Raw genomic sequence first — 27842 nt, 5'->3', positions numbered from 1 at the left:
CTAACTCCCATTCTTTATTTTCCCACCATACAATATGAACATTAATCACTTAGAAACAATGATAACTGCATTGCATTAAAATGAAACAGAAAACATAAAAACTCTAAGTTCAGAAAAGTTACATGTTTTAAGTAAAATGCAAAACACAGCATACTATTTGTAATAAAGTTGTTTTGTATATACCACAATTCTTTCTTTACATGCTTATACATACACTCGTGTAAGAAGAGAATGGAAGGATATGATCTCAAATGTAAACAGTGACTATCCTTGGGGATCAAAATTATGGGCAATTTTGTGTGAGCTTGGGAGGAAGTGCATAAGCTTATTATCATTTTCTAAATTTTCTACAGTTAACACATTACCTATACTTTCTGGAAATACCTTTTATCATTATTAAATAGTCATTTTTGATACTCTATGTTTAAAGCAGACAGCTCATTATCTAACTCCATGAAAAGTACAGTTTGAGTATCTAGCCACCACTAATTGAACAAGAATCTTTTTGAAATTTTACTAACATTGTTTCATTTAATTTTGATAACAGTATCATCAGGTAGTAATATTATCCCATCACAGATAAGGAAGCTAATGCTCAGGTTCATTTGTTAAGATCACACAGGGAATAATGGAGTCTTGGTTCCTGCCAGCTCGAAGTCCACCTTCCCCTTCTCCTGGGCTCTTCTTACCTTCCTTCTGACTCAGGATATCTTCTCTAACATAGGAGAGCTGCTTTACCACACACTGGTGCAGCCTCCCAGATTCACTTCTTTAAAAACAGACTTATGGTATTAAAGGAGACCACTTAAAATGTTTATATGTATTAGAAAAATACTAGAAGAATATATTCTGAACAGTATATATTACCAGTGTGGTAGGACTTCCATTTTCTAAGCTTTTGTATCTATTAGTGTTTTTTTTTCCTTTAACATTTTTTAATTAAAAAAAATACGAGTCAGAAAAAACTATATTTTTTCCCTACATTGTCTATCTTTTAAACATCGGGGCATCTCAGTATCAGGCTATGCAGACCATTTCTAGAAACGCACATAAGAAGAACGCGTACTTCATCACCAACGCTTTGTCTGCAGCCTCCCAGATTCACTTCTTTAAAAACAGACTTATGGTATTAAAAGAGACCACTTAAAATGTTTATATGTATTAGAAAAAGACTAGAAGTATATATTCTGAACAGTATATATTACCAGTGTGGTAGGACTTCCATTTTCTAAGCTTTTGTATCTATTAGTGCTTTTTTTTCCTTTAACATTTTTTAATTTAAAAAAATACGAGTCAGAAAAAACTATATTTTTTCCCTACATTGTCTATCTTCTAAACATCGGGGCATCTCAGTATCAGGCTATGCAGACCATTTCTAGAAACGCACATAAGAAGAACGCGTACTTCATCACCAACGCTTTGTCTTCTCGTTTGTATCTCCTGTTAAGACAGGGTCTCCGCCTGTTCTACTGACGACCGACTCTTCAGTACTAGAACATCTGGCCAATGAAGGCACCTGGCATATAACTGGCAAATGAATGAGTGAAGGATATATACTTTTCTCCTTCCAAACTTTAGATATACTGATATGTTTTCATACTGTTTCAGAATAGAATACATGTCAAAAGTCAGCTAAAATAAAAAATGTACAGGGAACTCTTTTTCTGAATTTCACACTTGTTCCAGGCGGCTGTTATGTGTTGAACTGCGTCCCCTCCAAAAAGGACAGGTTGCTGTCCTAATCTCTGGGACCTCAGAATGTGACAGTATTTGGACACAGGGTCTTTGCAGGTATAAGTTGTTAAGATGAAGCGACACTAGAGAGTGTGGGTCCCTGATGCAGCATGACGGCCGTGCGTAGACAGAGGCACAGGGGGAAGGACGTGTGAGGACAGGATTGAGGGGTAAGTGCACAGTGCAGGAAGGCCGAGGACAGCCAGCCCAAAGCACCAGAAGCTGGAAGGAGTCCCCTGCCGGCTTCAGGGGAGCTCGGTCATGCTGACACCTTGACTGCAACTTCTAGCCTGCAGAACTGTGAGACACACTTCTGTTGCTTTAAGTTTGTGGTACTTGGTTAAAGCGGGCAGCCTAAGGAAACCAACAGCGGGCCTTGACTTTGAATTCCTGCAAGTAGTGGGGGAGGAGTAAATGGTCACCTGAGCATTATGACCTACAAGCTTTCAATGACTTTCCAGTCTATTTTCTGATAATGGAAAATATTTTCAAGAACATGCCCAGTCAACTCAGGAATGCTAGCAAAGTAAGCAATAAAGGGCACACACAAAACAACAGGTAACTGAAATTTTAATAAACCTACGTATTTACATAAAAACTGCAAAAATCAACATTACAACATGGGTTTTCAAAGATTAGCATTTACAATTATAGTAAAATATAGTTTCACAAAGTTAAATTTCCTTGACACTTCATTTCAGTATTAATCTAACTCTTTATAGTTTATCAAAGTGGTATTATTTCATCTTTTTTAAGCATGGGTGTTTTTCTTAAGTGAAATGTTAACATGGGACCCCAGTATATAAAACAGAAAGAGAAGCTGTTCTAGTTCACAAGGTGGGTTTCAGAGGGGTCCTCACACTTCCCTCAGCATCACCTCTTAAGACTCACAGCACCCTAAGCATTGTCTGAGAACTGAGGACTGAAAATACTAACAATATACACTAAATGAGATTTCACTGACAAAGAAGAACTAGAAAGCTTCTTTGGTAACCAATACTTTGTAAGCCTTTGTTTTTCCACATGCTTTTCTTTGGTCTTATCACCTTAGAAAATTCCTCGAGTATTATTTGAATGGCAGCTATATGAAGCAAAGATTATATTTCTGATTTGCTACATTCTCCCAACCTGGTCTCCTTTTTTCTAAACATTTTTGCTGCTCCTTAATTTTATCTTTCCAAAGCATTGCTTTTGTGTGTTATTACTTCTCACTTACTTCCTACTACTTCCTTACTTTCTTTTCACCAGGAGAAGGAAATGGCAACCCATTCCAGTATTCTTGCCTGGAGAATTCCATGGACAGAAGAGCCTGGTGGGCTACAGTCCATGGGGTCACAGAGAGTCGGACACGACTGAGTGACTAACAATTTCACTTGTACTTCCACACCTGGTAAATTATCTACAAGATAGATGCTGCAGAATAGGATCCAATAACAGTGATTTTTTAAAAAACATTTTTAAGGCAGTCTCTTGTTCACATTAACAAAAATAAAACATTTCTCATGAATAAAGCCTTAAAGTCAAGCTAATTCTTGGGATGATGAAGCATTCCAATAAAGCGGAGGGAGATTCTAAGTAAGATGTGACATCACGGGGCCTTAGGATGGACATCTAAGCAGGACAGAAATAGAAACAATAAACGCTCGGTCTTTCTACTTGAGGTTCAGAGGAATGGCTGGGCTGTGGGAACATGAAAGGGTGTACACAGTGATGCTGATCAAAGAAAGATAAGGTTGCATTGGACCCCAGTGGGCACAGGACCACAGGGAAGCATCCATTTAAGGCAACGTGTGTAAGAGTTATTTACAGGCCATGGCCTTGGGTTAGCTGGCTGGACTTGCTCATTAAGGTCCTTTCTTTGAGACTTATTCTAGGTCGATTATTCACTCCACAGGCACGTCTGTATTTCACACACACTAATGCAGTGCTCACAGCGTTCTCTAAGTGCTTACAAACATTAACTCGTTTAATCCTCATAACAACCCTGTGAGGTAGGTACTATAATTTGCCCCATTGTACAGACGAGGAAACGGACACAGGCAGGTTAAGCAACTTGCCCGCGGTCATAAGGCTTGAAAATGTTGATCTCGGATTCAAACCCCTTTCAAGAGAAGAAATGACATCTTTGGCTAGCATGAGACATTTGTCCTAAAAAGTCCCAGGAACCGGCCTAAGTAAGAAAGGAAGGAGCAGCACCAGGACTGATGACTTCACTCGATTGTCACACCACAAGGACACAATATCTGAATCAATTTTAACAACATAAATATCATTTGTACACAGATGAATCCAGAATTTCTTCCACTCTCAGTAAAGGCCCTTAGTAAATCTGAATTTGTTTTGAAATGTCTGAAATGCAATCGCAAACTGTCTTAAGGTGACATACCAGCTAAACCAACCAGAAGCCTATTCATGAGGCACTTGCTTCTCTATCACAGATACCAGCATAAAAAAAGATAGTAAATAAATACTAAGCATGATATAAAAAAGTGGTTTCAAATAAGTTTTAAGAATAATCCTGTACATCCCAATTCATTACTTTATCATATTCTTGAATCCTTTGCTTTATGTGAGAAAGTTTATTCTTCAGATAATCACAGCGTTCTTTTTTTTCTAGAAATGTAGGATCCTGGAAAAGAAACATAGCGGTTATCTCAGCCGCTGGCTTCTTCAGTGAAAACCATAGAAACATACAATATCAGCCAGAAAATGGCCTTTCATAGCAGATTTCAAAATCTGCCCAACAAGAATAATAGGAAGTTCTCTACATGTACTTCTGTAGATTTTATTTTTTAGAACAGCTTTTGGTTCACAGCAAAATTGAGTCAGAAGTAGAGAGCTGATGCGCCCTTGAGTAGTTTAGAATACATTAAAGATTAAATCATGGATTAATAAAAGCACTCCCCAGCCTCTACTGATTTGTGCAATTAAGTTAGGGATGGAATTAGAAACCTGTAAAAGAACTTAAATCTTTGTGAATGAAGTGTGGGTGAAGAGCTCTCTATGGGGGCTCATTTCCCTGGGTTCCTAAAGCAGGACATAGCAGAATGTATGCAGGACAGAGAGGAAAACAAAGGGCAGCCAGCAGTCATCCACGGTTCCTAACAAGTAGCATCTTAAGAAACACAAAAAAGGAACTCCATTAGCTACAACAATCTGAAGTCTGTCAGTCATCACTACTGTACCTGGATAAGGATACCCCATAAGAAGGAAATGGTTTTACTCACATTCTTTTTTTTCTTAAACTCTTCGTGGATTCTTGAAATTCTCTCGTGTTCCTAAAAATAATATATTGTATATGTGAATGAAAATACTTGCAGTTACTCAGATCCTATCTCAAGAGGACTTCCCTGGTGGTCCAGTGGTTAAGAATCTGCCTACCAAGGCAGGGGGACATGGGTTCGATCCCTGGTCTGGGAAGATCCCACATGCCGCAAAGAGCAACTAAGCCCGTGTGCTGCAACTACTGAGCCTGAGTGCTGTAACTACTGAAGCCCAGGTGCCCTAGAGCCCGTGCTCTGCAACAAGAGAAGCCACCGAAATGAGAAGCCTGTGCATCCCACCTAGAGAGTAACCCCCCGCTCGCTGGAACTAGAGAAAGCCCGCATGCAACAACCAAGATCCAGCACAGCGAGGGGAAAAAAAAAGAACGTCTTAATAGTACAGTGGGCACTGAGTACTGAGTATACACTGGGAGATGAATAAGCCTGGCTGGCAGATTCCTGCCCATGCAAAGTTCATCCTGTGGCCCAGAAGTTCACTTCTGTGATACAATTAACATCTCCACTTTGGATAAGGCCTGGAGGAGACATGGAGACTAACTGCGGCCCTGTCCTTTGGCTACTTACTTGCCAAGCCATGGTAAAAACCAGAGGACATGACTATTGTCATTACTCTGTGGGATTACCATTGGAGGACTCAGTCTCTCTGTGCCTGCTGTAATCAGGACCCTCCCATCCCGCCAACTGCAGACCCACATGCCTGAGCCCTGTCCACTCATACAAAGCCTACAAACCCGAGACCACTGGGCCTGGGCTTCAAGACTATACAAGATGGGCGGGTTTCTCGACATCTGTCTGTCAACCAGCCTGCTATTCCCCACCTGCATTGATCTAGATGCTTGGCGCCTGCTCCTCCCTTCCTCATCTAAACTCGGTCACCCTTCTTGGAACTGTGGCCCTTGCCTGTTCACCAAATGGTACTAACTGATCCTGGACCTGCCTTATGTGCTGCATTCCTCCTGATTCCTGGTACAGGTGTCTCTTAGCCAACACCCTTCCATCTCTCCAAGACTGGGAAAATGTCACTACTCTACACGTTTGGCTTGGAGAGCTCATCATTATAACTCATTTAAATGTATGTGTAAAAGTCTGGTCAAAACAAAGATGCCCAACTAGCAGAGGTCTCAGGAGGAGAATATGCATATCTACATATAAAATATATATGTGTGTGCTAAATTGCTTCAGTTGTGTCCAACTCTTTGCAAACCTATGGACTGTAGTCCTCCAGGCTCTTCTGTCCATGGGATTCTCCAGGCAAGAATACTGGAGTGAGTTGCCATGCCCTTCTCCAGGGGATCTTCCTGACCCAGGGGTGGAAGCTGTGACTCTTATGTCTCCTCCATTGGCAGGCGGGTTCTTTACCACTAGCGCTACCAGGGAAGCCCCATATAATATGGATATATACTCTATATACATACGTTTGACATTTATTAAAAAATGCTGTATGAGTTTTAAAAATTTCAATGACACAAGTGATAGATTAATATATTCTCTTCATAAAGGATAAATATTCCTTCACACACAAATGTGCATAGCAGCATTATTTATAATAGCCAAAACATGGAAACCATCCACTGTCCACTGTCTGATAAATGGATAAAGAAAATGTGCTATATTCATATAAAGGAATATTATTATTCCACCACAAAAAATAATGAAATATTGATTTCTGACACAACATTGATGAACCTTGAAAACATGAGGCTAATCAAAAGAAGCCAGACATTAGAGGCCAATTCCCAGGTGCCGCAGTGGTAAAGAATCTGCCAATGCAGGAGATGTGCATTTGATCCCTGGGTTGGGAAGAGCCCTTGGAGGAGGAAATGGCAACCCACTTCAGCAAACTTGCCTGAAAAATTCTGTGGACAGAGGAGCCTGGTGGGCTACAGTCCATGGTGTTGCAAAGAGTTGGACACGACTGAGGGCCAGAGCAAGCACACACATTATATTACTGCATTTACATGAAGTGTTCAAAATAAGCAAATTCATACAGACAGAAAGCATTAGTAGTCGTCAGTGGTTGGAGAGAGGGGAAATGGGGAATTAGTACTAAGGGATATGGGTTATTTTTTTGGGGGGGTTGATAAAAATGTTCTGGAATTAGAGTGGTAATGGTTATACAACTTTGTGAATATATTAAAGCCAACCAGGGAGCTTCCTGACAGTCCAGTGGTTAGGACTCTGAGCTTTCACTGCTGAGGGAGTGGGTTCAATCCCTGGTCAGGGAAACTGGGATCTCACAGGTTGTATGGCATAGCCAAAACACCCTACAAAAACCCCAAACAAACAAACAAACAAAAAACAAAACCACTGAACTGACACTTAAAAGCAATGGATTTATGTCATGTGAATTATATTTCAATGAAAGAAAGGCATGTCACATAAAAAAATGCCATTGATTATGAGGGCATCCTAATTTCCCAGATATTAAAATGTGAAAAAGACAGAACATTAGAGAAAAAGTATAAGTCTCCTATGACTGCCATCTCCACCCTCGTTTTCCTTTCTGCCACAGCCACGGTCATCGGTCTGAAGCGCGAGCCCGGCAGCCCTCATGTGCAGCCTCAGACCCACGTTCCATCCTCACCCGCTGTGCTCTCTGGGCCTGGGGTGCTAACTGCTCAGCTGTGACTGACCCTGGAGAATGCATGGCCATGGGCGGCTCCTCTCCACTCAGTCCACCGTTTGTGAATAAACCCTCCTCAACTCTCTTAGTTGGAGTGTGCTGTCTGTCTCCTCTGGGACCCTAATTGACTCAGTATGTACCTTAGGCAAATTTATATTTTACTGAAGTAGGAAAATAAAATACTGTTTAATAATTAAAAGCAAAAGACATTACATGATATATTTGAATTGTTACCCTGAAGATCTCAAGTGACTTCCCCAGACAGCAGTGGTATATGGTTATGGCTTCTCTACATTTCGGACAAAGTCAGAATTCATCCTTCCTCTATCGGAACTCCTTCCCAACACTGCAGGCCCTCACCTGCTGGTTTTCTGAATGATGTGGCAACCTGCTCATCACGGCATCCAGCTCATCAAACTTCCTCAGGACGGCCTGAACTTCTGCGGAGAGCTCTTTGTACTCTGCAAACTGGTCCTGGAACACAGCTTTATAGCGTTCTCGCTCATCACCTGTCTGAATCATAGGGTATTTCCTGAGGAAAAAAAAATAAACCAAAGTTGAAGTGTGGCCAAGATGGTGGAGAACTCACCTTCTTCCATGGCCACAGCAAAATTACAACTATTTATAGAGCAACTATTGATGAGAAAGACCAGAAGACTAGCAGAAGATATCTTCTACAACTAAAGATGTTTACTAAAGAAGCAACCACAACAAGATGGGTAGGAGGGCAGAGATACAGTAAAGTCAAGACCCATACCCCTGGATGGGCAACCCACAAATGGGAGGACAACTACAACTGCAGAAGGTCTGCTCAAGGAGTGAGGTGTCTGAGCCCCACACTGGGCACCTCTGCACTAGGAAGACAAGGCCCCAGAATATTTGGTGTTGAAGGTCAGCAAGTCTTACTTTCGGGAGACTCTGAGGGCTGTGGCAAATAGTCTCTACCCTTAAAAGACGCACAGAAAATCTCACACGCTCAGGGATCCAGAGCAGAAGCAGTAATTTGAAAGACGTCTGCGTCAGACCCACCGTGGATCCTGGAGAGCCTCCCAGAGAGGCAAGAGGCAACTGGAACTCACCCTGAGGACACAGTCACTGACAGCAGCTATTCTGTGGGGCTCGTTCTACCACACAGACACTGGTGCTGCTGAGCGCCATTCTGTAACCCTCCCTCTGGCTTACTGGCACAGGGACCAGGCCCTGCCCACCAGCCTGTGAGCACCGGTACTGGGATGCCTCAGGCCCAGCAGCCAGCCAGATGGGGTCACAGTACCACTCACTAGGGGGCCACGTGGGGTCACAGTACCACTCACTAGGGGGCCAGGTGGCCCCGTCCATCAGAAGACCAACACCAGCTCTGGGACCCCTAGACCCTGTAGCCAGAGACCCCAGGACCCAGCTCTGCCTACCTGTGGGCCAGCACTAGCCCCAGCACCTGGCCCCACCTACTAGTGGGCACACACCAACTCCAGGATCCCAGGACCTGGTGCCACCCCACCAGCCAACTGGCACTACCCTTGGGATCCCTTGGGCCCCAGCTTTCTCATCAGCAGGCTGAAGTCACAGGACTATCCCCCCCCCCCCACCTTTCCCCTGGCCAGACCCTGGCATACCCACCAGCACGAGAAGACCAACCTCAGCTCTGAGACACTTTGGGCCCCTAAGCCAGCTGCCCTGGGACCAGACACCAGCTCTGAGACACCCTGGACCCCACAGCCAGCCATGTCAGGAACTGGCCTCACTCAAGCAGGCTGACCCTAGCTCTGGGCTCCCAAGGCCTGCAACCACCAACCCTGGAAACCAGCTCTGCCCATCTGTGGAGCAACACTAGCCCCAGGACCCCCCAGGACTTCACAGGCATCAACCTTATGACCCAGCTCCGGCCAACAACCTCCACACGAGGCAGGGCCTGGCAACAGGACTAGGAGGCAGCCACGCCTATCAGACCATCCACGGTAGTCAGCCTGCCATAACAGAAGGACCCCTGTAGCCTACGTAGAGGTTATGGTTAGAGCATGTCACTCTGGTGACTAGAAGGGAGTGCGCTGCGGGGACACACAGGACATGTTATACAAAAAGCCACCACTTCAAGGTCAAGAAACTAAACCAACCAACCAAATACACAGAAATAAAAACAGCAAATTAGGCAAACTTAAGCTACAGGAAATTATATTCTAATGAAGAAACAAGATAAAACTTGATAAATAAGATAAAACGCCAGAAAACCAAGTAAAGTGGAAATAAGCAAACTACCTGATTATACTCATAAAGTTGTTCAAAGAACTCAGGAGAAGAATGGATGAACAGGGTGAGAAGTTAGCAGTTTTAAACAAAGAGTGAAAAAATAAAAAGTACACCAAGCACAGCTGAAGAATACGATAACTGACATGAAAACTCTACCAAAAAGGAATCAATAGTAGATAAGATGATACATAGCAACAGATCAGCAAACTGGAAGACAGAGCAATGGAAATCACTCACTTGAACGGAAAAAAGAAAAAAGATTTAACCAAAACATGTGAGAATGGTTTAGGAGACCTCTGGGGCAACATCATGAATACTAACATTCACATTATAGGGGTCCCAGAAGGAGAACAAACAGAGAAAGGGGCAGAGAAAATATTTAGAGACATATAGCTAAAAGCTTCCCTAGCCTAGGCAACAAAGAAAAAGCAACAATTTATCACAAGGGAACTGGCATAAGGCTATCACATGACATTTCAGTAGAAACTCTGCAGGCCAGGAAGGAGTGATAGAATACATTCAAAGTGATGATATGGAAACATCTACAACCAAGAAATATTCTACCTGGTAAGGCTTTCATTCAGATATGATGGAGAGATCAAAAATTTTACAGACAAAAACAAAAAACAAACAAACAAACAAAAAATTTTACAGACAAGCAAAAGATAAGATTTAATACCACCAAACTAGCCTTATAAGAAATATTAAAAGAACTTCTTTAAGTAGAAAAGGCCACAATTAGAAACCTGAAAATTAAAAAAAGAAAAATCTTATTGGTAAAGGCAAATATACAGTAAAGGTAGTAAACCAGCCCTGTACAAAGCTAGTAGGAAGGTTAAAAGACAAAAGCCATAAAACCGTCTATGTCACCTATAAGCAGTGGTTGCCAGAGAGGAGAGAGGTGGGAGAAACAAAGAAATCGGTAAAGGAGATTAACAGGTAAAAATTTTTAGCTGCAAAATAAATGAGTCATAGGTATGACATGTCCTGTGTGGGGAATACAGTCAATAACTATGTAGTATCTTTGTATGGTGACAGATGATAACAGACTTATCCTGGGGATGATTTTGAAAACTATAGAAATATTGTATCATTATGTTGTGCAATAGGAACTAACATACTGTTGTAGGTCAATTATGCTTCAAAAACAAACTCACAGAAAAAGGGATCAGATTTGTGGTTACCAGAGGTGGGGGTAGGGGAAGAGGAAGCTGAGGGAGAGAAAATTGGATGAAGGTCATCAAGACCTACAAACTTTCAGTTATGAGATAAATAAGTATTAGAGATGCAATGTATAATGTGATAAAACACAACTAACACTGCTGTATGTTATATATGAAAATATCAAAAGAGTAAATCCTAAGAGTTCTCATCACAAGAAAAAAAGTTTTTCCATTTCTTTAATTTTGTATCTATATGAGATGATGGATGTTCACTAAACCTACTGTGATAATCATTTTATGATGCATGTGAGTTCATGATTTCATTACACAGTACACGCTAGACAAAAACAGTGCTGCAGGTCAATTATATTTCAAAACTGGAAAAGAAAATCAAAGTGATAACGTTTTCATTAAAACAAGAGGAACAGGAAATCAGCTTATTACCTTATTCTTCAATGACCATACTGTACCTTCAACCATACTGTACCTTCAATTCAATACACTACCTCTCAGGAAACAAACAACTGTTCAAATAATTGGGAGAATTATTTGAACAGAGTATTAACTTGGAGATGAAGAGAGAAATGAAATTCCAAATGGAACCTCGCTATCTCTACCTTGAAGAGAAGTATATACTCACGCCACGTAGTCTGGCATCACGATCGGTTTTGGGATGTGGCCCGGGGGAATATGTCCCCTCAGAAGTTCAGGTTTCATTTTTGTTGCTCTCAGTTCTTTAAAATTAACTTCTTGGTCTCTCTGTCTCTCACAACTGGTGACCATGTCACACTACGGTTAGAAAAAGAGGATTTATTTATAAACAAAAGCAAAAAAATCTCAACTTTATTCTTAGAAGAATAAAGACCCAGCACAGTCAAAAATCAATAAATAATAATTTTAAAAAATTCTAGTCTCATTAAAAAAAAAAAAAAAAAGGAATAGAGTGTTTGGGGGCCCCACTGGGCAGTGCCCAGAATACCAAGCAAGCTGGAGAGGCTGGTGGGTTCCAGGAGAGGGGTTTCTACATTACAAATAAAGGAGTAAGGTTCAGAGAGATTCAGTGAATTCAAGGTCTCACAGCTATGAAGTGGAAAGCAACGATGAAAACCCAGCCCTTTCTCAGTTAAGACTGCGCTCTCACTGCTGAAAGCCGGGGTCCTGTGAGTTGCATGGCACAGCCAAGGGAAAAAAGCCCCAAAACCCCTCAAAAACAGCACTTTTTGACTTTTTGCCTCTTTAAATGAATAATAGGAGGAAATCGGTTTACTTAAATGTATATCACTCAATCCTCAAGTTCCTGAAGTTCTGGTTGCTGTGCTGTGCTTAGTTGCTCAGCCGTGTCCAACTCTTTGCGACCCCACAATCCACCAGGCTCCTCTGTCCATGGGGATTCTCCAGGCAATAACACTGGAGTGGGTTGCTATTTCCTACTCCAGGGGATCTTCCCAATCCAGGGATCGAACCCAGTTCTCCCACATTGTGGGCATATTCTTTAATCATTGAGCCACCAGGGAAGCCCAAGTAGCACACTAAAAATGAGGCTGTGATGGGCGGAGGTGGGCAAAGGCATCCTGCTTTCCGTGACAGAGAAGAAAGCTGCCGCCACTCCTCCCTTGGGTCTTCAGTCCGTGCTTGCTGAATAAAACTCCATGGACTAATTGAGAGTGGCTGGGGAGGGACCCTAGTCTATTGAAAACAAAATATAAAATGGGAATTTAAAACCTTGCTCTTTACCTGGTTAGGCAGCTTTGAAAATCCTTTGTTTCCTGATTTCTCTATCTCTCAGAGGCTGCCTTTGAGGTCTCACTTAACAACAGCTCACTCTAAAAACCTCCAACTGTTAACTCACCAAATAGTGCAGCCCATGGATAAGCCCAGATTAGACGTGGAGGCTGCTGACTCGCCCTGGGGCAGGGCTACTGAGAGGGGAAGCCTGCACCTAGGCTACGCGGAAGGGGAACCAGGGCTCCTCCGCAGAAATGATGCCCAGCCACAGGCCCCAAACAGCAGGAACACGAGTGGAGAGCAGAAAACCCAGAGGAAACGAGATCAAACAAGACTATTTTAGGAAACATATTCTGAGATTAGCATCTATTCCGCTTTGTTCCTTGCTGGTCAGAATGCCACTTCTTCATCCTATTGAATTCTTTAATGTTTAATCTTGAAGATCCAACATGGTATTAAAATCAGGGGAAATTTTTTGGCTTAAGTAAGTGAATTTCCATTTCACGGCATCCCTTTTTAGCTTCTAACTATTTAACCACCTGTTTCCCCCACAGCTGCCTGAGAAGCGTCCAGGGAGCACACTGACCTCCTTGGCCATCAGCCCTGGAGCAGGCTCAGACTGCATGGCCAGAATCACGGATTCTACCCAGGAGTCACAATGGACAGGAGAGTCCATGTGAGGTTCCCCCGCCAGTCAGTCAGTCAGTTCAGTCGCTCAGTCGTGTCCGACTCTTTGCGACCCCATGGACTGCAGCACGCCAGGCCTCCCTGTGCATCACCAACTCCCGGAGCTTACTCAAACTCACGTCCATTGAGTCAGTGATGCCATCCAACCATCTCATCCGCTGTCGTCCCCTCCTCCTCCCACCTTCAATCTTTCCCAGCAACAGGGTCTTTTCCAGTGAGTCAGCTCTTCGCATCAGGTGGCCAAAGTATTGGAGTTTCAGCTTCAGCATCAGTCCTTCCAGTGAATATTCACGACTGATTTCCTTTAGGATTGACTGGTTGGATCTCCCTGCAGCCCAACAGACTCTCAAGGGTCTTCTCCAACACTACAGTTCAAAAGCATCAATTCTTCGGCACTCAGCTTCCTTTATAGTCCAACTCTCATATCCATACATGACTACTGGAAAAACCATAGCTTTGACCAGACAGACCTTTGTTGGCAAAGTAATGTCTCTGCTTTTTAATATGCTGTCTAGGTTGGTTGTAGCTTTTCTTCCAAGAAGCAAGTGTCTTTTAATTTCATGGCTGCAGTCACCAAGTTTTTTTAAGCCGAAGCTATTCATTTTCCTTACTTGCCCGTCCCTAATTTCAAGATTCACCTTTCAATATAAAAAGGAGTTCTAAGAAGTCAGAATATTTCCACACAGACTATTTCACCTGCTTTACTGTTTTTTTCCCCTGTTTTTATTCTCTTAACATTTTCTTTCACTCTTTTTGGGTGAACCACACTGATCATCAGTTCAGAAAATCTCCTGGGGAAAAAAATCTAGAACTAGACATGACACAAAAATGAAAACCTCTTCAGGCTTTCACAGGAAGGAAGTCAGCTGGGCTCCAGCCCTGGGATACCCTACTCTCAAACAGTACTCCAAATTACAAACACATGGCTCCAGATTTCATGACCTTTCTCTGCATCTAGCAAAAACTAGTATTGTCACAGAAAAGCTTTGCTGTGAGGCAAGAGAAAGCAATTAAGCCATGGGGTAAGTAATATTATGGATATAATTATTAAGCTTTTCAAATAAAAAATGAGCTGGATGAATACATTGTCAAGTGAGAAATGGGAGAGTCAGACATGTGTTTCAGGGTGCTTTTGTTCAATTTATGACTGTCCCTCCCTATAAATGTATTTGATGTTATGATGCACAGACCCCAGTCCTAAACTCACACTATTACTTTTTATGCCCAGATTCAGTTCAGTTCAGTCGCTCAGTCGTGTCCAACTCTTTGCGACCCCATGAATTGCAGCACGCCAGGCCTCTCTGTCCATCACCAACTCCCGGAGTCTACCCAAACCCATGTCCATCGAGTTGGTGATGCCATCCAACCATCTCATCCTCTGTTGTCCCCTTCTCCTCCCGCCCCCAATCCTACCCAGCATTAGGGTCTTTTCCAATGAATCAATCCTTCGCATGAGGTGCCCAAAGTATTTGAGTTTCAGCTTCAACATCAGTCCTTCCAATGAACATCCAGGATTGATCTCTTTTAGGATGGATTGATTAGATCTCATTGCAGTCCAAGGGACTCTCAAGAGTCTTCTCCAACACCACAGTTCAAAAGCATCAATTCTTCGGTGCTCAGCTTTCTTCACTGTCCAACTCTTACATCCATACATGACCACTGGAAAAACCATAGCCTTGACTAGACGGACTTTTGTTGGCAAAGTAATGTCTCTGCTTTTAAATATGCTATCTAGGTTGGCCATAACCTTCCTTCCAAGGAGTAAGCGTCTTTTAATTTCATGGCTGCAATCACCATCAGCAGTGATTTTGGAGCCCAAAAAAATAAAGTCTGACACTGTTTCCACTGTTTCCCCATTTATTTCCCATGAAGTGATGGGACCAGACGCCACGATCTTAGTTTTCTGAATGTTGAGCTTTAAGTCAGCTTTTTCATTCTCCTCTTTCACTTTCATCAAGAGGCTCTTTAGGTCTTCTTCACTTTCTGCCATAAGGGTGGTGTCATCTGCATATCTGAGGTTATTGATATTTCTCCCGGCAATCTTGATTCCAGCTTGTGTTTCTTCCAGCCCAGCGTTTCTCATGATGTACTCTGCATATAAGTTAAATAAGCAGGGTGACAATATACAGCCTTGACGTACTCCTTTTCCTATTTGGAACCAGTCTGTTGTTCCATGTCCAGTTCTAACTGTTGCTTCCTGACCTGCATACAGGTTTCTCAAGAGACAGGTCAGATGGTCTGGTATTCCCAACTCTTTCAGAATTTTCCACAGTTTATTGTGATCCACACAGTCAAAGGCTTTGGCATAGTCAATAAAGCAGAAATAGATGTTTTTCTGGAACTCTCTTGCTTTTTCGATGATCCAGTGGATATTGGCAATTTGATCTCTGGTTCCTCTGCCTTTTCTAAAACCAGCTTGAACATCTGGAAGTTCGCAGTTCACATATTGCTGAAGCCTGGCTTGGAGAATTTTGAGCATTACTAGCATGTGAGATGAGTGCAATTGTGCGGTAGTTTGAGCATTCTTTGGCATTGCCTTTCTTTGGGATTGGAACGAAGGCTGACCTCTTCCAGTCCTGTGGCCAATGCTGAGTTTTCCAAATTTGCTAGCATATCGAGTGCAGCACTTTCACAGCACCACCTTTGAAGATTTGAAATAGCTCAACTGGAATTCCATCACCTCCACTAGCTTTGTTCTTAGTGATGCTTTCTAAGGCCCACTTGACTTCACATTCCAGGATGTCTGGCTCTAGGTGAGCGATCACACCATCGTGATTATCTGGGTTGGGAAGATCTTTTTTGTACAGTTCTTCTGTGTATTCTTGCCACCTCTTCTTAATATCTTCTGCTTCTGTTAGGTCCATACCATTTCTGTCCTTTATCGAGCCTATCTTTGCATGAAATGTTCCTTTGGTATCTCTAATTTTCTTGAAGAGATCTCTAGTCTTTCCCAATCTGTTGTTTTCCTCTAGTTCTTTGCACTGATCGCTGAGGAAGGCTTTCTTATCTCTCCTTGCTATTCTCTGGAACTCTGCATTCAGATGGGAATATCTTTCCTTTTCTCCTTTGCTTTTTGCTTCTCTTCTCTTCCAAGCTATCTGTAAGGCCTCCTCAGACAGCCATTTTGCTTTTTTGCATTTCTTTTCCATGGGGATTTTCTTGATCCCTGTCTCCTGTACAATGTCACGAACCTCTGTCCATAGTTCATCATGCCCAGATTAGATTTTTTTTTAAGTATTTATTTATTTATTTGGCTGCATCAGATCTTAGTTGCAACATGTGGGATCTAGTTCCCTGACCAGGGGTTGAACCCAGACCCCCTGCATTGGGAATGCAGAGTCTTAGCCACTGGACCACCAGGGAATTTCTCCAGGTTAGATTTTGACTTTTCTAGTTTAGAAATCTGCTCAACACTTAAGGACTTAGAACTTCTTTCTGTAGAAAACTGATGATCCATTTAGCTTACTCTGATTGTTAGTCACTGAGTTAGTCACAAGACTAACTGAAATGTATATCCTGATGCAATTAATGTTGAATAAATAAATGAACATTTAAAATGAATTAAAACACAAGGGAATCAAGAAGTTAAAACAAAGTACAATTAAAAAACAATCAAAATGCCACATATACACACACACAAAGCAGTATTGCTCTACTTCTATAAACAGTGTTTAAACTGTAGAGGTTTGTAATATTAGGTCCACACTGTCCTGTGAGAGAGAAACTCTTCAATATTCTATAGATCAGCTATTAGTATTAAAACCAGTCTCACTTATCCCCATGCGTGGTCAGTCAGGACTGGTCAGATATCCCTTGGTTTCTAAAGACTTATGGATATCCAAGAAAACCACAGCAAGGCTCAGTTGTAATTCGGATGACTTCATATATGTGTCAATCATTTAACACAACTGACCCTTTAAAAACCATGGCTAATTACAGATCCTCAAAGACGCTTTGATCAATGAATAATGTTGAATTTGAGACACTATCATCCATAAATTGACTTCCCGAGGAGATGATATAGAAACACAAATCTGTGAGTTATTTAGTTTAGTTTTGTACTTCTTGCTTGCTTGCTCTCACACTCATACACAATCACTCTACTAATCTTTTGTCTGTGTTTTTCACTAGATTTGTAAGCCCCTGGGAAATGCAGATAATGTTCCTTGTTATATCCATATCACTGGCCCACAACCTGTCACGTGTTTGTTCAGTGAATGAATTAATGATGACACCAATGTTTTAATCATGATTACTGAGACAGGCTGTTGCTCATCCACTTAATAAAGTCCTTATTTCAGCATGAACAAAATGTTTTCAAATAGTATTAATATTTGTGTGTTACAACACAATTGAGAACAAAGTGAAAAAGAACTTCATCAAAGGTATTTTCAAAATGAGCACACTTAAAAAGAAAGAACTTGAAGAAATTAGCAACCCAATAAAGAAAAAAAACTGGACAAGATATGAACAGACAGCTAATAGGGAAGAAAATGCAAACATAACATATGAAAAACCTCACTCCTGATAAGAGAAATGCAAATTACAACTACATTAGTGGTGTTTTTCACCTACCAGGTTGACAGATGTTAACAAATTTCCTAACACTGTGGCGAGGGTGTGAGGAAGCCTGTAGTGCTGTTGGGGATAGAAATTGGTAGACCTTCTACTGGGCAATCTGGCAGTCAAAACAAAAATGTACATGCCTTTTGATCCAGAAACTCGCTTCTCAGAATTTCAGTGTACTTGTACATATATGAAAGGAAGTATGTACAAGGATGTAGTCGTATGTATAAGGTTATTCACTGTAGCACTGTTTTTAATAGTGAGAGGTTGGAAACAACTTACATGTTAATATATGACTAAATGAATTACAGTTTAACCATAAAATGCAATACTCCATAGTTATAAGCCAAGAATGCAGAAGTTTTCTATGTATTAATAAGGAAAAATCTTAGAAATACATTGTTAAGCGAAAAAAATAAGGGATATAACAGTAAGTACGGTATGCTACCGTTTGTGTATAAGGAGGAATAAAGCAGATAGATATCTATCTAACACTCTTCTGAAAGGAAACACAGGATACTGGTAACACTGGTTGCCTCCACGGGAGAACTGGGAAGCCAACATACTGGGATGAGAGACTTTGTGAGAGATCCTTTCGCATTCTGAATCAAGGGAATATAATTCCTTTTTAAAGAAACAAGCAAATCCAAAGGGTGGATTCTTAACTTCTTGCTTAGAAATAATGTCCAGGGACTTTCCTAGTGGTCCAATGATCGGGACTCCATGCTTCCACTATAGGGGGCACGGGTTCGATTTCTGGTCCAGGAACTAAAATCCCCCATCCCATGTGGCACCCCCCCAAAAAAGGAAAAGAAATAATGCCCAATATCTTAAAAAAGAACTTTTCAATGAGGTAAAATTATGATTAAAATATATTAAATTATTCTATATATACAAATAATTATAATAACAGCATCTCAGTTAATCCTCTCAAGCAAACTTGTGAGGTAGAAATTATTAGTATCTCAATTTTACAGATGAAGAAACCAAGGCCTGGGAAGGTAAGTACCTTGTCGATTATCACAGTTAGTAAATTGTGGAATAGGGATTTCTTTCCCAACACGACAAATTTGGCATCTGAAAGCAACATGACAAGAATAGGAAAGAGTGGAGAACCTAAGACACTGAAGAAAATTGGGAAGAATCGCCTTCATTAAAAAAAAATTAAATATATAATAAGAAACAACTATGTTCACTTGCAGAAGCTTTCATCTAACAAAATTAAAAGATAATACAAATAGCCTTGTCTGATTTGGCCCTCTTGGTATTAGAAAAAAGCTAAAAAGTACTATTACAAACTTAATGCAATAGATACACTTTTACAGACAGATGATCTACAAACAGACAAGAGAGAAAATTGACAAATCTAGAGATAAAATATGATGGGGACTTTGTTCTTACCATTTTCCTTTTCGATGGCAATGATGGCTCACTTATCTGGAACAGAAAGAGTTAAAATGACTTTTTAGAGGTGTGTGAAGCTACTGAGCAAATAGTTTCGTCCCTTTGCATTTATAGCCCAATTTCAATTTTATAGATACTGATTCTCTACAGATGGATTTCCAACTCTTTTGGCCACATTTTGATGGACCAGTGGAGAACCAGAGGAGGAGGAATAACTGTGACTCCCTGTCAATCAGGAGCAGAGTGCAGAGCTGGCAATAAGGAGATGGTGACGATGATTATGGAGTTGCCTTGAACTACCCAGAGATTTTATTTATTCTTGATTCCCACTACCTCACACAAGTAAAGAGTTTGGGATGGTTACATTATTAATTTTATAATTAAAAGAAAAAAGCTACACACCAGTATGTCTTAACATTTAGGAAGTTACAGCAACACACAAACAAGCATCAGAAGTGATTCAAGTTTAATCAACCATTACGCAAAGTCTTATAAAAACAAGCTTCTATTGAGAAAAGGAAAAGAAATAAAAGAATTATATGAATGACAGCCATAATAATGTAGAATTTGAAGTGATATTAAGAACTCCATTATTATTAAATTACACAAAATAATAAGGATGTGTTTCACTATCTGATTTCACACTGATTAGAATTTAAAATTCTGTACTTTGCATACACAGATGTAAAACTTAAAAATATGCTTACAATACTGAGATAAATTTGTAAACTCCAAGAAAAGTGGGTTTCAGATTTCATTACAGATTTAAACGAGCACTTTTCTCTTGCAACTGAACAATTACGCTTTTTATTAAGTCTCACCATACTAAGGAATCAAGTTTGTTCTCAAACTTAACGATGGGACATTTACTTCACTGAATATGTTATTATTCGTCTTTATAGAAATTCAGTAGCTGTGTCTTCTCTTACGTATTGGACAGACAATAGTGCAACCAACGAACTATATATTACATTACACATCTGGGGTCTACTTGCAACGTTACACAACAGTGACACGCCAGAGTGGGTTATCTGGTCAGAGCATGTCAGATACTGAGTGAGGCCTTTGGAACTTTAGACCATTAAAAACAATGGCAGCTTTGTTTTGAGAACTATAGGTATTTAAGGAGGGAGTTAGCAGCAGAAGGAAAGAATAAAGATGGTGAAATCCCTTACCTCCTGTTGTTCCATGTATTCTCTGTGTCTCCGAGCCGCCTCGTGCCTCCACAACTTTAGGCAAACCAAAGCACCAATGAGATAAACAATCATGGTGACAAAGAGGAAGATCATGGCTGCTATCTGTCCTCCTTCCACCCGGCAGAATCCTGCGTTCACTGGCGTGTTAAATAACGGGTAGTAGCAGAGCCCCCCTCGGTTGGTATCATTCACATAGACTATGGCTGCGGCCATGTACAAAATGAACAAGGAGACATTGATTCCAAATTCAGTGAGGGGCCACCAATTTGAGTCCAAAAGAATGGTCCGATAATACATGGACATGCCAAGCACCAGGATGATGATGGTGGTGACCCAAGCCAAGCCAGCAACCACAAGGACAAAAGCGGTTTTGGGGCCACTGTAGTAATAGCCCCCATAGGTACTGCCCAGGCCACCCACGCCTCCTATGCCATAGGGCTGTGAATATCCAAACATATTATACCACTCGCTGTCCTTGTGAATGTACGCTGTGACACAAGCGAAAACGCCGGCCCCCAGCAGCAGCTCGGCCACCCCCAGGATCCGCAGCAGGCCTGCCCACGACTTCATGTAGGAATACCTAAGGTGATACTCCTCTACCTTCTCACTGTAGGTTCGGGCTGTGTGTGTGTGTCGGCCTAGGGATCCATAGGGATCGTGAGGAAACACGGCCTCAGTCTCTTTCTGGGAATGCCAGCTGCCTTCTGACCCGCCGTGAGGATCTTTGCAGGAGTTGGGGGGTGAACGATGGTTTGATCTTGTGGGCGAGGCTGGAGGTGAACACTCCACTCCATCGGAGATGTATCTGATGTCTGACACCGGCTTATCCCATTCCGGGTCCTTTTTCTTCCCTCTGAAGAAGTTCTTCCAGGACTCAGGGACAAAGCGTCTTACAGGCTTGAGATCCGGCGCTATGGCTGGTTCCTCTGTGTCACTTGAGTAGAATTCTGGGCCGAAGGGTGGCTGTAATGGGAGAGGGGGTGGTGGCAATGGATCAGCGCTCACGGCCAGCTCACTGTCTCGAAGAGTCTGGAAGGTTCTTACGGTGCCATCTTGATAGTCTGAGTCCCTTGGGATCTCATCATAGTGTCTGTCCCGATTCCTGGATCTTCTGTCACTGGACGACATTTGTGATGTTCACACCTGGGGTCAGGATTAAAGTTATCACTTATGCTTAGCTATGTATCCCTTCAATGATGCTGGTTTTATTCACCTAGTAGCAAATGATCATCTTCAGGAAACCAATACGATCATATCTAATCATTATGATATAGAAAATGACAATGCAAGTATGTACATTTTAAACATGTGTAACAATTATGTTAGCCAGGGATACAGAATCAGTCTATGAGATTTTAAGGGCAATTAAAATCTTAAACCTTAGTTCTGGATTACAACATTTATAAGTCAAATTTACCTACGAGCCCTATAAACAACAAAATGTAAAAAACCAAAAATGAGTCTAAATTTTAATACAGGGTGCTAACACATTCCAAGCAGAGTCCTTTCCTCAAATATCTAAATAAACATATTTAAGAGTTTGAGCATACCAAAATTTGATGGGTCAGCAAATACTCTTCACTTTCATTAACTCAAGTCTGTTTTGGAACAGCCCATGAGAAGCAGTCTGGTAAACACACAGAGTGGAGAGCCCCTTTCCTTCCAAACTTGGGAAGTCATGTTTTGGGAGTCACTTCTTCCACTCTAAAGGGATAATGCTTGATACTAGAAAATTGACTTCTCAGAACCACAGCAATGGCCATGGATATCACTCTTGCCAGAGCAATTATTTAAAGGTGATTTGCTGTAGCCATGGAAAGACTCATAAAGTATCTCAGAAGACTTGCCTGGTGGTCCAGTGATTAAGAATTTGCATGCCAGTGCAGGGGACATGCGTTCAATCCCTGGTCTGTGAAGATTCCATCTGCCTCGGGGCTACTAAGCCTGTGACCACAACTACTGAGCCCAAGCGCCTAGAGCCCGAGCTCTGCAACAAGATAAGTCACACACCGTTAACTAGAGAGTAGCCCCTGTTCACCGCAACTAGAGAAAGCCTGTGTGTAGCAACAAAGACCCACTGTAGCCATAAATAAATAAAAAATCTTTTTAGAAGGTGGTGTCTGACTCTTTGCGACCCCATGGACTATACAGTCCATGGAATTCTCTAGGCCAGAATACTGGAGTAGGTAGCCTTTCCCTTCGCAGGGCATCTTCCCAACCCAGGGATCAAACCCAGGTCTCCCACATTGCAGGCAGATTCTTTACCAGCTGAGCCACAAGGGAAGCCCAAAAAGCTATCTTAGAGAGTATTTAATCCATCTGAAAAATTGAAAATATACTTTTTATCAAACAATGATTTCCTTCAAGAAATCAATGACCTAGACACATGTGCAAAAAGGAAACTATTTGCTATTATAACTACTACGTTTAAAGTACAATGCTTTTCTCCCTCAAACTGCTCATGAATATTTATTGAAGACTCACTGGGCACATGGTATTGTACTTGGCACTGTAAAGGTCTCAAAATTAAAGCTGGTAATCCTACCTTTATGATGTTGAACAGTTTAGAAATTCCTAAGGTTTTGTTTTTACTTTGTCAAACAGAGATCTATCACTCAAACAATTATTTACCAAGTACCGGTCACGCACCAGGTTTGCTGAAGATGTATCAGTGAAAAAAGTTGATAGAAATCCTTGCCTTCATGCAGCTTAAATTCTGGGAGTGGGGAGCAGGGATGACAGATGATAGATAAGGCAAGTGAAATAGATGCCAACGAACGAAGTTAGGAAAGAGGGTAAGAAATGCAGTGTGGATAGGATGCTATAATTTTAAATGGAGTGGCCAGGGAATTCTTCACAGAGAACAAGACATCTGAATATAGAAACGAAGGAGATGAGAGAAGATGCCAGGCAGGTATCAGGGGAAGTGTTTCGGGCAGCTGGAACAGCTTGCATAAAAGCCTTAAAGTGGGAGTGCCTGGCACTGTTGAGGCATGGAGGCAGCAGCAGCATGAGAGGGTGAGTAGTAGAATTGAGGCTGTCTGAATTCTTAGGATAAAAATCATTAGCAAGGATTTAGGCTTCTAGGCTTCTATTGGGAGTGAGATGAGAAGCCACTGGAAAATTTTCAGTAGAGGTCTGACATGATGTTATTATTTTTTTAAACAGGATCACTCTGGATGCTGTGTTAATAGTACATTCCAGGAGAAAAGGGTGAAAAGAGGGAGAGGCTAGGAGGTCTCTAGGCTAGGAGAGACCTCCTGGCTAGGAGGTCACTGAAATACAGTTGACCCTTGACCAATACAGGAGTTGGTAAGGTGTAGTTGTGATTCCAAATCCAGGGATTCAACCAACTGCAAACCCTCAGTACTGTATACATATTTATTGGGGGAAAAAAAAAGTATCTCAATGGACCCTTACAGTTCAAAGCTGTGTTGTTCAAGGGTCAACTGTACTCCAAAGGGCCATGGTGGTAGCAACAAAGATAGCAAGAAGAGGTCAAACTCTCTGTACAGGGGATTAAAATTTTTAATAAAGAAACTTCCAAACACAATAAAAAGTGGAAAGAATAGTATTACGAGCCCTTATGTGCCCATTCCAGTATTCTTGCCTGGAGAATCCCAGGGACGGTGGAGCCTGGTGGGCTGCCGTCTATGGGGTCGCACAGAGTCGGACGCGACTGAAGCGACTTAGCAGCAGCAGCATGTGCCCATTAGCAACCTTCAATAATTATCAACTTATCAATACTGTTTCATCTATACCTTCCCCCTTATTCCTTCTGTCAATAGATTAAAGCAAATCCCAGACATCAGATCATTTTATCTACAACATTTCTCTACCGCTCCAGCTTAGTCTTTGGAGAAGCAGCATAAAGACAGTCTAAGATACCTGTTAAAAGTTCAGGCAGCTAACAAGGCTGCCCACAGAAGGGTATACACTACCACAGACTAAAGACAATCACCTGGGTATTGAGTGGAGCTGGAGAGGTCTAAATTCTGGGGTTTTCTAATGGGGCACTCCAGTTTTAAATTAACTGTGAGTCCCAACATGGTGCCCAGTGAAAAGTAGGAGAAAAAATTTAGTATAGAAAATAAATTACATAAATGATAGCAATTAGCAGTATTTTTTTGGTCTTTTATCTCTTTATTTGTTGTCTAAAAGTACTTAAATTCTAAGAATGTGTGGTACTAGTATAATTCTTGAAATACATTTTCCTAAAGAAAGTAGAGGCAAAAGCACAACAAATAACTTTAACAAGTTTTACATATCCTTCAATATGTTTGCTATACAGGCATTTAAGGGATACCAGTTTGGCAAAAATGGGCTTCACTATAATGGATCTAATTTATGCTCACTTCTGATGGCATCACCGACTCAATGGACGTGAGTTTCAGCAAACTAAGGGAGATGGTGAAGGACAGGCAAGGCTACATACACGGGGTTGCAAAGAGAGCGACGGTGACTTAGCGACTGAAAGACAGAAAGACTTGTGAAAAGTAGCTTATTTGAATTAGATCACCTTGGTGGTGGTTTGGTTTAGTCGCTAAGTCGTGTCCGACTCTTGTGACCACATGGACTGTAGCCTGCCAGGCTCCTCTGTTCCTGGGATTCTCCAGGCAAGAATACTGAAGTGGGTTGCCACTTCTTTCTCCAGGGGATCTTACCGACCCAGGAATCGAACCCGGATCTCCTGCAATGCTGCCATATTCTTTACTGAGCTACAAGGGAAACCTTAGATCACCTTAAAAGGTCAAAATTCCAAATTTGAAGAAATGTGTAATAGCAAATTTTGTGGTTTTAGAAGGGTCCAGTCAGTTGTCTTTTTACATTTCAATATCTGGATACCCCTAGCATCTTTCAGGGTCTCATAGAGCATCCAGTTAGAATCAGCACGCTGAGGCAGAGCGAGTCTTTGTTTTGTTCAAGCCCCCGGGCCCTGACTTCATTCCGGCCCTGATTTCTTTCGGTTGGCACACACCATAGCGGTGATGAGAAGAAACGGTCCTCCCCAGGAAAGTGTTACAGAAATCCAGTTGGTCACCTTTACACCACAGAATCACCACTGAGCTGGCTTTTAAAGTTACGCTGGGCCCCAGACACGGGCAGATTTTACACACTACTGGTTTTCAGTGGAAAGGGAACTGCGCTTTTAACTGGAGCCTCGAGCGGGTGCCCGGGAACAGCAAGCATCCTTGTCGGGGTCTCTGCCCGGGCCGCGGCTCGTCGCTCCGCCCCCCGCCCCACCTATCTCGTTCGGTCTTCAGCCCTGCACCCCCAGGTACGCGTCTCCGCGTCGGAGTGAAAAGGCACTACTCTCGGTCTTTCAAGATTCCGCCCCAAAGCGGCCGGAACTAAGTTGGGCCGGACCAGTCCGGGTCGGGATAACCCTGCGCCCGGAAGCACCGCGGCTTCCCGGCCGGGGGTGGGGCGCGTCTCGCCCGGCACCTGTGTCCGCCGCCTGAAACCTGGCTGGCCGAGGGGCCCTCCCGCTTCCCAGGCCCTAACTCTCCCCGGGGCCCGCACCCCTTACCGCGCCGGCGGCCGGCCTCGGCCGAAGGTAGTGGCGGGCTGCGCGGCAAGCGCGCGCGTCCGGGACGCTCCGAGGGGCCGAAGCGCCCCTCCCCACCGCGCACCTGCCTGGGGTCCGCCGGCCCCACCCCTTGGGCCCAGCTCACCTGAGCGGTCACCTGCCGAAGCGCCCTCGCCGCCCGCGGCTCCGAAACCCAGATCGGGCTCCTGGGGAGGGGCCGGGCCGAGCTTCGCCCCGCCCGGCTTTGTCAGGCCCGGACTCCCGCCTGGGGCCTGGGCTGGTCGGTGTCCCCTACCCGCCCCAACCACACCTCACAGCAATAGCTTCGGATCAGGCTCCGCTGGGAGAGCTCTGAAAAGGTCATTAAGGGTGAGATTAAACCCTCCGGAGAGTTTTCTTCGCAAGGTTGCCATTCCCTTCCTTCCCTGTTTTTGAAAAAGTTTGGCACTGGATGAAGGAGACTTGTGTCTTATGCCCAGTGATACATGGCAGACAGTGCATGTTAGGAAATATTGAAATACAGACGAAACAGAAAGAAATTCAATATTTTAATTTTGATATAAATTATGTAAATAGTTTCCAGAAAGTTATCTAAAATATTCCACTGTACAACATATAAAAATGGGATCTGAGAAGCTAGAGACCAGAGAGAAATTGTGAATAAGGCACAAAGTTTATTTACACTCATAATTGCATCCTAAGCTGTTTTATAATTCTTATTTACAGCCCATAATTTGTGTTCTGAATTATTCCTTCACATTTTCTGGTATTTGGCATAATGTTCAAACGCAGTTCATACACACTGACCTCCTCTCCCAACACCACTCACAAGACTAAATAAATACTACAGGAAAAAGCTTATATTATTTCAAGGTTTGAGCTTCTATTTACTTCAACATAACAGAGGTCAGTTCTCTGTGCTGAAATACTACGAGAAGAATTAACAAACTAATTCACCTGAAGTCTATTATCACCGTTCAAGTACCACTGAATAACATGAATATAAATCTGGCAGTTAACAGTCTCCTGGGCAGGCTACTTTCTATGTTCCATCGCTCTCATAGTCTTCTATTATCATATCTTCTTCTTCCACGTCTCCCTGGGCTGAAAAGGGCTGAGGCTGGCTGGCCGGCAGTTCATTCCCACTATTCTGACTCAAAGGAAGAGACCAGGTTTCAGGTTCAGCGGTTTGAGTGGGTTCACCCAGTGCTTCCTCTGCAGACTGCCCTCCAGTAAGCTGGGCTTCATCTCCGCTGTCCGCCTCTATCATTCCATTCTCCCTGTCAGTCAGAGCTTCCATTTTCAACCTGCCAGATTCATAACACAGGCACTAATAATAATCAAAGGAGAGGATTCCTTAAAATTACATCAAGAGTTTGAGGATTATAAAGCCATCTCCCGTAGTCTCTCATTTACCTTCCTTGTGCTTTTTAACCGGGCGCTCCAGTTTATTTAATAATATAAACAAAATTAAAAGGTAAATGACAAACTGAATAAATCATTACAACTTAAGCACAAGTTAATTAATATCTTTAGTAAACAGTTCTTATGAAAAGAAAAAATTAAATGAAATAAATAAAAAAACATATAAAACATGAACAGAGACCTTACATGACCCAGAGAAGAATGGTTACTAAATAAATTGCTCAACCTAATTTGTAAGTTTAAAATGGAAATTAAAATAAC

At 42.2% G+C, this 27842-nt stretch overlaps 2 protein-coding genes across 10 annotated transcripts in view; both read right to left on the bottom strand.

Annotated features, from left to right (window-relative positions):
- Positions 1-2287: 2287 nt before the first annotated feature.
- Positions 2288-26455, bottom strand: MARVELD2 (MARVEL domain containing 2). 4 transcript variants are annotated; one of them, XM_081518435.1, is made up of 7 exons: positions 26302-26455; positions 20606-21769; positions 19428-19463; positions 11689-11837; positions 8002-8173; positions 4962-5012; positions 2288-4363 (listed from the first exon to the last, which is right to left on the bottom strand). In XM_081518435.1, the coding sequence occupies exons 2-7, from the start codon at positions 21752-21754 to the stop codon at positions 4241-4243; spliced, it is 1680 nt and encodes a 559-aa protein (XP_081374561.1). In that variant the 5' UTR covers positions 21755-21769; positions 26302-26455; the 3' UTR covers positions 2288-4240. The 4 variants fall into 4 exon arrangements, with proteins under 4 accessions (XP_081374561.1, XP_081374560.1, XP_081374562.1 ...); XM_081518434.1 differs by having other exon boundaries at positions 26157-26380; XM_081518436.1 differs by lacking the exon at positions 26302-26455 and adding an exon at positions 26150-26272.
- A 236-nt stretch (positions 26456-26691) lies between these two features.
- Positions 26692-27842, bottom strand: part of RAD17 (RAD17 checkpoint clamp loader component) — a 41426-nt gene continuing 40275 nt past the window's right edge. For 4 of the 6 annotated variants that reach the window (XM_081518432.1, XM_081518429.1, XM_081518428.1 and 1 more), the window contains exon 17: positions 26692-27463. In XM_081518432.1, coding sequence (XP_081374558.1) covers positions 27199-27463 — 265 coding nt within the window. In that variant the 3' untranslated portion in view covers positions 26692-27198. Of the gene's footprint in view, positions 27487-27842 lie in introns of all 6 variants that reach the window. The other 2 variants (XM_081518431.1, XM_081518430.1) reach the window with 1 other exon arrangement.

The sequence above is a fragment of the Giraffa tippelskirchi genome, chromosome 8 (assembly GCF_054371585.1).
Source record: "Giraffa tippelskirchi isolate mGirTip1 chromosome 8, T2T-mGirTip1v1.2.pri, whole genome shotgun sequence".
Lineage (NCBI taxonomy): Eukaryota > Metazoa > Chordata > Mammalia > Artiodactyla > Giraffidae > Giraffa > Giraffa tippelskirchi.
Note: the sequence above shows the minus strand (reverse complement) of the source record. Positions and strands in the feature narration are given on the sequence as shown.